Source organism: Triticum aestivum, chromosome 6D (assembly GCF_018294505.1).
Source record: "Triticum aestivum cultivar Chinese Spring chromosome 6D, IWGSC CS RefSeq v2.1, whole genome shotgun sequence".
NCBI lineage: Eukaryota > Viridiplantae > Streptophyta > Magnoliopsida > Poales > Poaceae > Triticum > Triticum aestivum.
Genome location: NC_057811.1, coordinates 271,182,830 through 271,196,981, shown reverse-complemented (window position 1 = coordinate 271,196,981; position 14,152 = coordinate 271,182,830). Strand labels below are relative to the sequence as shown.

At 44.8% G+C, this 14,152-nt stretch overlaps 2 protein-coding genes across 2 annotated transcripts; one reads left to right on the top strand and one right to left on the bottom strand.

The window, feature by feature from the left end:
• The first annotated feature begins 4,943 nt into the window (after positions 1-4,943).
• LOC123144622 (uncharacterized) lies at positions 4,944-6,583 on the top strand. Its single transcript, XM_044563827.1, has 2 exons — positions 4,944-5,244; positions 5,280-6,583. The coding sequence occupies exon 2, from the start codon at positions 5,365-5,367 to the stop codon at positions 6,535-6,537; it is 1,173 nt and encodes a 390-aa protein (XP_044419762.1). The 5' UTR covers positions 4,944-5,244; positions 5,280-5,364; the 3' UTR covers positions 6,538-6,583.
• LOC123144621 (ubiquitin carboxyl-terminal hydrolase 4) lies at positions 6,501-13,857 on the bottom strand. The gene is made up of 6 exons (XM_044563826.1): positions 13,516-13,857; positions 11,868-11,984; positions 10,378-10,476; positions 7,836-8,021; positions 7,579-7,760; positions 6,501-7,030 (listed from the first exon to the last, which is right to left on the bottom strand). Exons 1-6 carry the CDS (start codon positions 13,759-13,761, stop codon positions 6,634-6,636), a joined length of 1,227 nt encoding a protein of 408 aa, XP_044419761.1. The 5' UTR covers positions 13,762-13,857; the 3' UTR covers positions 6,501-6,633.
• Between the last annotated feature and the right edge of the window lie 295 nt (positions 13,858-14,152).

The window sequence follows — 14,152 nt, the reverse complement described above, 5'->3', positions numbered from 1 at the left end:
CCTTAAGTGCGCACCAAATTCGTGACTTAAATATTCTCCACCACGATCTGATCGTAAGAATTTTATTTTCCTATCACGTTGATTCTCAACCTCACTCTGAAATTCCTTGAACTTTTCAAAGGTTTCAGACTTGTGTTTCATTAGGTAGACATACCCATATCTACTTAAGTCATCAGTGATAGTGAGAACATAACGATATCCTCCGCGAGCCTCAACACTCATTGGACCGCACACATCGGTATGTATAATTTCCAATAAGTTGGTTGCTCGCTCCATTGTTCCGGAGAACGGAGTCTTGGTCATCTTACCCATGAGGCATGGTTCACACGTGTCAAATGATTCGTAATCAAGAGACTCCAAAAGTCCATCTGCATGGAGCTTCTTCATGCGTTTGACACCAATGTGACCAAGGCGGCAGTGCCACAAGTATGTGGGACTATCGTTATCAACTTTACATCTTTTGGTATTTACACTATGAATATGTGTAACATCACGTTCGAGATTCATCAAGAATAAACCATTGACCAGCGGGGCATGACCATAAAATATATCTCTCAAATAAATAGAACAACCATTATTCTTGGATTTAAATGAGTAGCCATCTCGAATTAAACGAGATCCAGATACAATGTTCATGCTCAAAGCTGGCACTAAATAACAATTATTGAGGTTTAAAACTAATCCCGTAGGTAGATGCAGAGGTAGCGTGCCGACGGCGATCACATCGACCTTGGAACCATTCCCGACGCGCATCGTCACCTCGTCCTTTGTCAGTCTCCGTTTATTCCGCAGTTCCTATTTTGAGTTACAAATATGAGCAACCGCACCGGTATCAAATACCCAGGAGCTACTACGAGTACTGGTAAGGTACACATCAATTACATGTATATCACATATACCTTTGGTGTTGCCGGCCTTCTTGTCCGCTAAGTATTTGGGGCAGTTCCGCTTCCAGTGACCACTTCCCTTGCAATAAAAGCACTCGGTCTCAGGCTTAGGTCCATTCCTTGGCTTCTTCCCAGTAACTGGCTTACCGGGCGCGGCAACTCCCTTGCCGTCCTTCTTGAAGTTCTTCTTACCCTTTCCCTTCTTGAACTTAGTGGTTTTATTCACCATCAACACTTGATGTTCTTTTCTGATCTCCACCTCCGCTGATTTCAGCATCGAATATACCTCAGGAATGGTCTTTTCCATCCCCTGCATATTGAAGTTCATCACAAAGCTCTTGTAGCTTGGTGGAAGCGACTGAAGGATTCTGTCAATGACCGCGTCATCCGGGAGATTAACTCCCAGCTGAGACAAGCGGTTGTGTAACCCAGACATTTTGAGTATGTGCTCACTAACAGAACTATTTTCCTCCATTTTACAGCTGAAGAACTTGTCGGAGACTTCATATCTCTCAACCCGGGCATGAGCTTGGAAAACCATTTTCAGCTCTTCGAACATCTCATATGCTCCATGTTTCTCAAAACGCTTTTGGAGACCCGGTTCTAAGCTGTAAAGCATGCCGCACTGAACGAGGGAGTAATCATCAGCACGTGATTGCCAAGCGTTCATAACGTCTTGGTTCTCTGGGATTGGTGCTTCACCTAGCGGTGCTTCTAGGACATAATCTTTCTTGGCAGCTATGAGGATGATCCTCAGGTTCCGGACCCAGTCCGTATAGTTGCTGCCATCATCTTTCAGCTTGGTTTTCTCTAGGAACGCGTTGAAGTTGAGGACAACGTGGGCCATTTGATCTATAAGACATATTGTAAAGATTTTAGACTAAGTTCATGATAATTAAGTTCATATAATCAAATTATTCAATGAACTCCCACTCAGATAGACATCCCTCTAGTCATCTAAGTGAAACATGATCCGAGTTAACTAGGCCGTGTCCGATCATCACGTGAGACGGACTAGTCAAGATCGGTGAACATATCCATGTTGATCGTATCTTCTATACGACTCATGCTCGACCTTTCGGTCCTCCGTGTTCCGAGGCCATGTCTGTACATGCTAGGCTCGTCAAGTCAACCTAAGTGTATTGCGTGTGTTCCGAGGCCATGTCTGTACATGCTAGGCTCGTCAACACCCGTTGTATGCGAACGTTAGAATCTATCACACCTGATCATCACGTGGTGCTTCGAAACAACGAACCTTCGCAACGGTGCACAGTTAGGGGGAACACTTTCTTGAAATTATTATAAGGGATCATCTTACTTACTACCGTCGTTCTAAGCAAATAAGATGCAAAACATGATAAACATCACATGCAATCAAATAGTGACATGATATGGCCAATATCATTTTGCTCCTTTGATCTCCATCTTTGGGGCACCATGATCATCTTTGTCACCGGCATGACACCATGATCTCCATCATTGTGTCTTCATGAAGTTGTCACGCCAACGATTACTTCTACTTCTACGGCTAACGCGTTTAGCAACAAAGTAAAGTAATTTACATGGCGTTATTCAATGACACGCAGGTCATACAAAAAATAAAGACAACTCCTATGGCTCCTGCCGGTTGTCATACTCATCGACATGCAAGTCGTGATTTCTATTACAAGAATATGATCAATCTCATACATCACATGTATCATTCATCACATCTTCTGGCCATATCACATCACATAGCACATGCTGCAAAAACAAGTTAGACGTCCTCTAATTGTTGTTGCAAGTTTTTACGTGGCTTGTATAGGTTTCTAGCAAGAATGTTTCTTACCTACGTAAAACCACAACGTGATATGCCAATTTCTATTTACCCTTCATAAGGACCCTTTTCATCGAATCCGTTCCGACTAAAGTGGGAGAGACAGACACCTGCTAGCCACCTTATGCAACTAGTGCATGTCAGTCGGTGGAACCTGTCTCACGTAAGCGTACGTGTAAGGTCGGTCCGGGCCGCTTCATCCCACAATACCGCCGAAACAAGATAAGACTTGTAGCGGCAAGAAGAATTGGCAACATCTACGCCCACAACTGCTTTGTGTTCTACTCGTGCATAGTAACTACGCATAGGCCTGGCTCATGATGCCACTGTTGGGGATCGTAGCAGAATTTTAAAATTTCCTACGCATCACCAAGATCCATCTACGGAGTATACTAGCAACGAGGGGAAAGGAGTGCATCTACATACCCTTGTAGATCGCGAGCGGAAGCGTTCCAATGAACGGGGTTGATGGAGTCGTACTCGCCGTGATCCAAATCACCGATGACCGAGTGCCGAACGGACGACACCTCCGCGTTCAACACACGTACGGAGCAGCGACGTCTCCTCCTTCTTGATCCAGCAAGGGGGAAGGAGAGGTTGATGGAGATCCAGCAGCACGACGGCGTGGTGGTGGATGTAGCGGGATCTCGGCAGGGCTTCGCCAAGCTTCTGCGAGAGGGAGAGGTGTTGCAGGGGAGGAGGGAGGCGCCAAAGGCTGTGTAGTATTGCTGCCCTCCCTCCCCCCTTTATATAGGCCCCGTGGGAGGGGGGGCGCCGGCCAGGAATCCATCTATGGGGGGGGGGGGGGGGGCGGCCAAGGGGGGAAACTTCCCCCCAAGTCAAGTGGGGTGCCCCCCCACCCTAGGGTTTCCAACCCTAGGCGCAGGGGGGAGGCCCATGGGGGGCGCCCCAGCCCACTAAGGGCTGGTTCCCTTCCCACTTCAGCCCATGGGGCCCTCCGGGATAGGTGGCCCCACCCGGTGGACCCCCGGGACCCTTCCGATGGTCCCGGTACAATACCGATAACCCCTGAAACTTTCCCGGTGGCCGAAATTGGACTTCCTATATATAATTCTTCACCTCCGGACCATTCCGGAACTCCTCGTGACGTCCGGGATCTCATCCGAGACTCCGAACAACTTTCGGGTTTCCGCATGCTCATATCTCTACAACCCTAGCGTCACCGAACCTTAAGTGTGTAGACCCTACGGGTTCGGGAGACATGCAAACATGACCGAGACGCCTCTCCGGTCAATAACCAACAGCGGGATCTGGATACCCATGTTGGCTCCCACATGTTCCACGATGATCTCATCGGATGAACCACGATGTCGAGGATTCAATCAATTCCGTATACAATTCCCTTTGTCAATCGGTATGTTACTTGCCCGGGATTCGATCGTCGGTATCCCAATACCTTGTTCAATCTCGTTACCGGCAAGTCTCTTTACTCGTACCGTAATGCATGATCCCGTGGCTAACTCCTTAGTCACATTGAGCTCATTATGATGATGCATTACCGAGTGGGCCCAGAGATACCTCTCCGTCATACGGAGTGACAAATCCCAGTCTCGATCCGTGCCAACCCAACAGACACTTTCGGAGATACCCGTAGTGTACCTTTATAGTCACCCAGTTACGTTGTGACATTTGGCACACCCAAAGTACTCCTACGGTATCCGGGAGTTGCATGATCTCATGGTCTAAGGAGAAGATACTTGACATTAGAAAAGCTCTAGCAAACGAACTACACGATCTTTGAGCTATGCTTAGGATTGGGTCTTGTCCATCACATCATTCTCCTAATGATGTGATCTCGTTATCAATGACATCCAATGTCCATAGTCAGGAAACCATGACTATCTGTTGATCAACGAGCTAGTCAACTAGAGGCTCACTAGGGACACGTTGTGGTCTATGTATTCACACATGCATTACGATTTCCGGATAACACAATTATAGCATGAACAATAGACAATTACCATGAACAAAGAAATATAATAATAAAACATTTATTATTGCCTCTAGGGCATATTTTCAACAAAATCGCCATACAAGTTCTGTCAGAATCTGAATACCCGTTTGGTCTCTGTTACAAGAAAAACTTTAGTCGAACTTTCACTTATCGAATTATATTTTTGTCACGTCCCCACCAGTGTTGGTGTTGACGGACAACAGACAAGTGGCCCCGGGTCCCACTGTGCAGAGTCAAAGGGTGTAAGCATGGTGGTGCGCCTGACTATGAGTCCGGCTGGTAACGTGTACTATGGTGTGGTTATATATTATAGCTACAGACTGTAGTGAGGGAATTATTGATTAATGAATAGTAATTGAACCTCCTCTCTTCCGTGTTCTTCTTCTCCTCCTTTGGTTTTCCTCTTTTTCTCATCCTATTCTTCCCGATCCCCTCTCAAATCCTACCTGTTGATCCGTGAGACTAGGCAGGGCCTCACAACTGGTATCTAGAGCCTCGAATTCGCGTTCGTCTGCGCCCAAATCCTACTGATTCGGCGGTAAAATTCCTCCGCGAAGGGTGCGAAATTTGCTTCCGCAAAATTCGCTCGAAATCCCAAGCGGGGTTCGCTGGGTTCGGAGCGGGCCGCAACGGCGCCGTCGAAGCCGCCACTTCCGTCCGCCCAGACCAAGCTGGTCATCGCCGCCATGGGAGAGAATTCCGAGAGTATTCAGGCGTCGCTGGCCGCCCTTCTCACCAAGATTGAAGCCATGGATATGAGGATTTCCAATTTTGGCAAACAGCTCGAGGCAACACAGGAGAACGTGGACACGATTCGTCACCGGCAGGCGGAGGCGGGGGCTACACCGGCAGGGTCGGGAGTCACGGAGCAGGGCACGTTATCGGCCACCCGCCCCGCTCCGCGGCTTGCGAATCTGCAGCCGCCCCTCCTCGAGGAGCCGGATGGACAGCCGGCGGGTCAGGTTTTCACCACGGCGCCCCCATCACCTGTGGAGCCTATGCTTGGGCGGGCACCACCACCGGAACCACGCCACGATCCCAGGCCGGCGCGTGAACACGTTCCAGACCACCGTCGTGTGTTGGCACAGGATAGAGACCGTGTCCAGTTCATCAAGCCACCCAAGCACCATTTTCCACGGTTCACAGGTGAGAATCCACGACTTTGGATTGACATGGCTCTCACCTACTTTGACATGTACCAAGTGCCTGTGCATCAATGGGTTTCTACGGCGACACTGTACCTGGATGGACATGCGGCACTTTGGTGGCAAGCATTCAAGCATCGTCGGCGTTTTTGGCCGTGGGATGACTTTGCAGTTGAGATTGAGTCAGAATTTGGGCAAGGCGAGTTTGAATCTCATATGACTCATCTCTTACAATTGAAGCAACAGGGCACTGTGACTGAGTACAAGTCCGCATTCGAGACAGCGATGTATCATTTGATAGCATTAGACCCTTCCTTGAACTCCAAGTTTTTTATATCCCAGTTTGTACTTGGACTGAAGGATGAGATCAGAGCAGCGGTACGTTTGCAGGCACCCACCAGTGTTACTCGAGCAGTTTGTTTGGCCAAAATTCAGGAAGAAGAGCTAGAGATACAGCGGCCTCGACAACGTTTTCAGAGACAGGCACCAATACAGACCATGCCTACTGCAATCCAACCAGTTCAGCAAGCAGGGAAGAAAGCAGCTGATGATTTTGGTCGTGAGAGGCAGCTACGAGATTTCAGAAAAGCAAATGGACTATGCTTCAGATGTGGAGATAAGTACAGCAAGGAACATCAATGTAAGAAGCCTCTGCAGCTACTTACTATACAAGTTGGTGAACATGGGGAAGTGTATTCTATTGCAGTGCAGTAAATAAACTGAGGAAATTTTGAAACCAAAAGGTATCAGGTTCCCATCCTGGACACTGTACATATTATTTTCAGCACTAGCACTAATCCTAGAAAATTCCTAGCTCTTTGCAACGCTCTCATAGAACAAGATGTAGCCATGATCGCTGTTGCCAGAATATTCGCGAGAAGAACCATAGAACGTTTGCAGGGTTGACTCCTGAATTTTGTCGACACTGTCATCGTCAAATGACAGCCAGTGGTCGCCGCTTTTAATCTGGCTTACATAATGTCCGTGGTTGGCGGCGTTCCCAACGTGGACTACCACAGCAAAGAGTGAGTATTCGCAATCCACATCATCAGAGGCACTGCTCAGCTTCAGCTCCATGGGGTATACCACTCGGTATGACAGTTTCTTGTGCTGACTCAGCTGTTCAATGAACTTGAAGCGCTTTAAGTGGATCACCAATATTTGCGGCGCCTTTTTTATCTTCATTCTCTTCTGTGCTTCTTGCAAACTGCACAGTGCACCACAATTTCAGTGTTAAAAGGAAATCAAGCAGCACAAACGGTCTTTTCACTTATGGTAGTTCTCGACGCACTTTTCTGTCTAGGGAGGACCAAGGTTGACAACCTATTGAGCAGAACATACTGAACAAACAGACATTTGAGGCACTGAGCAATCATTTTAATAACTAAAGTAAATATATAGATTATATACATACAAATGATTATGCAATATGTACGAGGAACAAAAAACAAAAACTTGCAGAAAACATAACAAATTGAGACTGTTAACCTTGCCCACAATCTGAGTGCAAGACAGCAGCAACGTCAAGATTTTTTTTGTTGTTGAGAAAATGGATCTACAAGCTCCTCTTTAAGAATAGCTGTTTTGAACGTATTTACTTATAGCTAAGATTTAATTTGGTAAGTTGATCCATTGCATAAGTAGCGCCATAACGATTTAAACTCTTGTTAGCAATTTGATGCGTAAAGACTCTATTGTTGCTCTGAGAGACAGAACATTAAGGATCAAAATGACAATGACATAGAACATTGTTACCTGCAGCAGTTGTCACAGAAAAACTTGTCCTCGGCATTTAAAATCTCGGTGGAAAAGAAACTCTTCAGGCAGCTTGTTAGTGAACTATTCTGTTCAATGTCGATGCTCAAATCTAAAAATGTCTCATCCTTTGCGGTGACAGTCTCACACATCAGGCACTTTGTTTCATTGGTCAAACTACCCTGCAAATGAAAATGGTGATTATAAGCACAAAATTCTTGGAAGAAACGCATTCTTGCATTTTAGCGACTAGTCACCTGAAAATTCTTGTGGACCCATGTAACCAGCGGCTCCCTTCGAACTTCATTGGCTAAATGATAAACTTCCCCATTTGCCACCCCTCCAGGGGATGTGCTTTCAGGAGAATCCTTCACGGTACTAAACTCTTTTTCCAGAATATCGACAATCTCATTCAACAAAAAATTCAAAAATTCATGGGCATCCTACAGAGAGCAAAGAGGAGTTACTTATGGAACAATTACTCTTTTATGTCCCTAATGTTAGGAGTTATATATACTTAGCCATGTAATATAGTCATCGCATACTCGTATAAGGGGTTTTCTGCATATTTACCGCACATGTACGTGCATATATATTGGCGTACGGCCTCATGGAAATACAAGTTACGTATTTCCTCACATTGTATTGGAGCTTAGTGTTTCCTGACGATCGATTACATCTCATTTTCGGTCTTCAATCAAATTTCCCGGATTCTCCATACCACGCATCCTCCAATGGCCACATCGAGCCAATCCTTAGGTACATCCCCGTGGATTGTTGATTCGGGAGCATCTTTCCATATGACTCCCGATTCTTCCGCTCTGTCATCCATTAGAGTTCTAGATTATTCTATTCATGTTCTTGCCGCATATGGTACTTCTCTTCCTGTCGCTAGTCATGCCACTCTTAGCACTTCATCTTTTCATGTTGCTCGTGTTCCTCGACTTACATTGCAACTCTTTTATATTGACCAGATTACTCTCTGATCGTCGTGTTATTCTTGTTGTGCCCTCCCTCCCTCCCTCTCTCTCGGTTGTTTCTCACAACATGCACAAGTAGACAAGCTGTTTTGGTGACTTGCAGGCAAATCTTTTATATTTTTTATCCACTAAAAGCTTCTCTTTTGGTGCTGCGATTGCTGCAGCTGGCTGGGTCAAAAAGTTTGACTTAGGACAATCCTAGAACTTCAATTATTTTGAAAGGGAGGGAGTACCATCACTATAACACTGGCCTATGCTAATGTGAAATCTATAAATGTGACGGTGCCATATGATCTCTTATCTTATAGCTTACCCTTCCCAGTATATATACATTGTATAGAGGTTGCGTCAATTAATTCGGACCGGAGGGAGTAAGTTATATTATTTCCAGATTATGCCACATTGACTATCATAATGATTTGGTTGCAAATAAACAAGGTGATCTGATAATTGTCTGATTTGTATTGTATTCTCTTATTGTTATCTGTATATACATTACCTTTTGTAAGTATATATATACATATATAAATGTATTTCCTTCATATGTAGGTGCTTTTGTAGGTTGATTATGTAATAGCTTGGTTGAATTATTTTGATTTGCAGCGATATTGGCCATATGCTGGCATTGTCTACCGTGGCAGTGGCGCCATTGGTCCACGGCGTTTTTGTAAGGGCGTCAACGTAAGGCCTCTGCGGAGAAGCAAATGGGTTACACCCTAATGAAAGGGAACAAATAATTCTGCGGGGCACGATTCATTTAAACTTTGTATTTGTTGGCCTTGGTTTTTTGAATTTTGTATTTTGCTTAGAATCGAATTGGTGGAAACTGATGGTAGCATGCCATTTGGTGTTGTGGTGTTATTTCATCTGTTGATATATTTCTGAATTTCCTATGCATCTGCTCAGTGATGATTGCTTAGTCAGTGAACGAATCAGAACATTGACTCCTATCCCCCCCCCCCCCCCCCTGCTAGCTACACGGGGGGAGCCCTTACTGCCGTCGGGAAGTCTTCCGGTGGTGGCAGGTGCCACCTTCCGGCGGCCAACCCCCCTCCAGACATGGCGGCTCCGGCCTACAGCAGCTTCCTCATCTCAGATTCTGGATCCGGAGGCTATGGGATTGCGCAGAATCAGGCCAAGGAGAAATCTCTGCTCGGCTTGCCGATGCTGGCAGCGGCGACGCTCGCGGGTGTCGTTTTCCTTCTTGGGGCGCTGCCACGGCTTTCATCTACACCCCTTTCGAGCTCAGGGGAAACCTGTGTCCGGTTCTATGGACCGGATGGCGGCGGCGGTGTGGCGTCGTTCTCCTTCTTGAAGGCGCTATCTTGCTCGCTCGCAGTGTCCCTTGAGTTGGTTTTTGGTGATGTTGGACGTCTTGCTAGTTCGGCCTGCCTCCCTTGTTCGGGGCTTAGTGAGTCCAGCTGTGTAGTTTCCTCTGTTCGGGCCGAGCATCCCTTGTCCTCTACTCCGGGCGCCATGCTCACGCCTCCTTGCATTTGTGCCATGTGTTGTACCCTTATTTGTACTCATTCTAATTCCTTCTATTATCTGTATTCATTCTAATTCCTTCTATCAATGAAAATATACGCAAGCTTTGCATATTCGTGAAAAGATAATTGCTTAATCAGTGTTTATATATGCACACATTAGTCAAGCTTTGGTTTTCATCTCCTTTGTATACAAAAATGTATTCCACGGTCTACGTACTGGTTTGCCTGGTGAATGATCATGTGAATGATGGGTAGCGCGCAGCTAATCTAGTTACCAAATAAATAAATACCTGAGCATTAATAAGCTTTGTAAGCTATCTGCAAGTTACCTGGTGCATATTACTACGAAACAATTCATTCTGTTTCCTCACTCTATGGACAAAACGTTTTGGAGAAATAACACCAGTCTTTTTCTTCGATAGGCTTATCTGCAAGTTATGAGTAACCATTGTTACTAGACGAACAAAAATGTGCAGAAGTTTCAGGTAACATGTGCAAACCAAATAACATCATGCTCATGAAAGCATAAATATGGAGAGTCGTTAGCTACTAGAAACTAATAACATGTCTGCTGTCTTACCTTGGTTGCAGGTGAGTTAATCTAAGAAGTCATATTTTTACGACTCAAGACAGTTATACGAAAAAATTATTAAAATTTTCAGCAAGCACCATGCAAAAGTGACAGCTGAGACAAACCAAATTAACTATGGTACTATCTAGTATCTATGACTATAATGTGTCCAATCACTGCCCTGAAAGTGTAAATAATGAGAAACCACCATTTATATTCTATAATATAGTTTTCTCAGGTTCAAGTACTCTTCCCCAAAGCAAACACATACATGCGCGAGCACAAAAAAAACTGCCATATAGTGAGGAAAATTTCAGTCCGGATTGTCAAGAAACAATGTAATTTTATTACTCCCTCCGTCCCATAATATAAGAGCGTTTTTGACACTAGTGTAGTGTCAAAAACACTCTTATATTATGGGACAGAGGAAGTACTTATTAGTGCTCTTAGTACTCCTCCATCACTCAATATAGGACGTTTTAGATACTTACACGGTCTCAAAAGTATCACTTTAACTGCTGCCTGCTTCTCTCACTTGTTATAATATGTCATAATTGATTTTTTTTGGAAGAAATTTTTTTTAGAATGAATTGCTGCTACCACTTTATTCTTTTGAACAAAATCATCGTAAATTATCAATCACCAAAAAATATAGATTATCAAAGTATATTTCAAAATTTTGTGGATCATGTGAACATCTAGATTATTTTTAGTTTCGACATACTGATGGTCAAAACTACGAATGATTGATTGCTTGATTTGTTGGAGGACCTGCTATCTTTACACCACAGATACAAAAAGCATGAATGGATTCTTCAGTTTTTGCTACCTCTGCCCTACTTTCTGTCAAACCACAGTTTATAACCCTCTGATTAATGGAATCAAATAGCTCAGTCATTAAGTTGGTTCTGCTATCCATTAATTTCTATCAGAATTCTAATTACTTACCATAATCTCCTCTAAGAATCACCAAAAAAAAACAAAAAAAACTGACTCCCATTCCCTTCATGACTTGACAACACAGTGATTTGAACCGTGTATGAGAAAAAAAATCTATCTATTGGTAAGCATATATTTGAAGTAAAACCAATAATCTTCAAGATTATCATCTTCAAATTTTATGATGACATGGAATCCATGTGTGCACTGACTAGTTAGTGATAGAGTGGGTACCCTAATTGATTTTTTAGAGCAACAACCTATCAAATGTAGCAGTATATCAGCTAATAACAGTATTTGTATTTTCACCTGCGCAAAAAGATCTGCCAAGCAGGTCAACAAATTTTCCTCAGCATCTCCTGGATTCCTGTAATTTGCATAATATTCCAGCAACTGCTCCCGAAACGGAATACAATAATAAAGTGCCTGAAATAAAAGTATAATTTGGACATATTTAATACAGTACATGACACACCAATAACTGCACAGACTTGTAGCAAGCATGAACGGATGGTCTGGGTAAAGAACCAATAATTTATTAAAATAACAAATGACAACAGGAACCAAAACTGAACATGGATAACAAATAATTGAAAACGGATAATATTTTTCATTTGTATAAGATGATCCTGATCAGAAAACAGTGAATGCTATCAACAGTACTGGGCAAAAGGCCCACAATAATACATCTATGCTAACAAATAGGCAACACAGGGATGTTAACCGTTGCTTTGTGTCAGGAATAACACTTCCCTTCAATTATATCGAAACAACCCCCTTCCCTGTTAACTGCGACGAAACATTAAACAGAACCAGTGCTATTGCCGGACTCATTTTCTTCATTTTAATGGATTTGAGAATATCAATAATCCACAATCAGTAATGCCAAACAGATATGTTGTCTGATTTGTTTCACAGGATCCATTAGACTAGTCATTCATCGTGCACTCTTGAACATGGATAAGAGGACTAAGGGCATATCACCCTGCTGTAAATGTTTGCTAATTCTTGCATATTTCAAACAAACCAGGGGGGTGGCGGGTATAGAATGCAAGAGCACAACAAAAGTGCCAGGGTTCCTGGATTTGAAATTTTATTATATGGGAGTAAGAATACCGACATTGCAACTCTAAAGCTAAACCTGCTTGGAACAGTCAAAATTAAGGAATAACTAATATTGAAGCATATGGAGCAAAGAGTTCAAGTCATAGTTGATTCAGTGAATTATATTTTTGTATCAGGTTTTAGTAGCCGCTTAACTAGCTCACCATGTCTAAGCAAATGCCCACTGCTCGTCTACAAAAAGAAAACAGGGGTGCAGGAGTAGCAAACCAGTTGGCATCAGACAGCAAGAAGGGCGGCTGGTGGTGGTGCCTCCAAGGCCACCAAAGTGGGGACCAGAGGAAAGCCCGCCAAGGTCACCGTAGCCGGTCGGAGGATGAGCTAGCGGAGCCAAGAGCCCGACCATTGCGGCCGTCACGTCCACCTCAATCCGGAGACTGATCATAGCGGCAGGGCCCAGACACTGAGGCCCATGTGGGCAGGGCGAGCTTAACAAATTAAACGTACTAGCTCGCAAGTTACACGAATCGAGCCGAGTTTGAATCTGAGCTCGTTATGCTAACGAGTCAAGCCAAGCTAACTCGTTATCTTAACAGACTCTAATGAGTTGAGCCGTGGCTCAACTTGAGTTGAATTCCAGCCCTATCATCCACCATCACATCACCTGAGGAGAGGCACAATTACCTAACCATATCTATCAATGACAATGCCAACTACACAAAATTCACTAGCTAGTCCCTTGAACTGTGCCTGCCGCAAACAACCAACGCTACCCTAACGGTTTCGAAAGGAACGACCTAATCAAAATCGAATGCGAATACCACCAGATTGGCACGGAACATGCAGCTAACACTACGGGCCGGTCGAAACGACGTAGTAGAGGGGATTGGGTTACCTGCAGCACGCTGTTGCAGTAGCAGGTATTGCCAAAATTCTCCAGGCCGAAGTAGTGCTCACCCTCGGGGAACTGGTCGCCGAGAGTTTTCTCGAGCCTGGAGACGCCCGTCCCGACGACCGACCACCGATCCAGAAATCCAGAGGCGGCGCTGGCGAGGGACCGGAGCCCCGACCCGACCGCGGAGCGGGACTTCTCCGCGGCCGGCAGGGCCTCCGCCGTCGGCGATCGCGCCGGTTTAGCCATCCAGCTTTTTTGGACGCCCTCGCAACCAAGCGCGCAGATGTAGCCTGTTTCTGTTAGCCGATGCTTTGCTTTCTTCAACAGGAAGGCCTTTGATGTGCATCTAAATTTGACCTTATTCTTAAAGGAAACGGAATAGACTCTAGTTGACTCTTTGGTGCAGCACATTCGGCGCCCAGGTCTATGGCCCGCCCAGCCCATGGCAGAAACACTGTGTGGGGTTGAGAGTAGACTGGGCCACAGAGGGCAAAACTAGCGGACCTTCCTTTCTACTGGGCCAAATTCGGTACTGTAGCTTCCCACCACATGCTTTTTCTTATCGTTCAAGAAAATCTTTTACTAAAAAACATTCTTTTTCTTAAACATTACTCCTAGAAAGGATGTTGGAGTACCC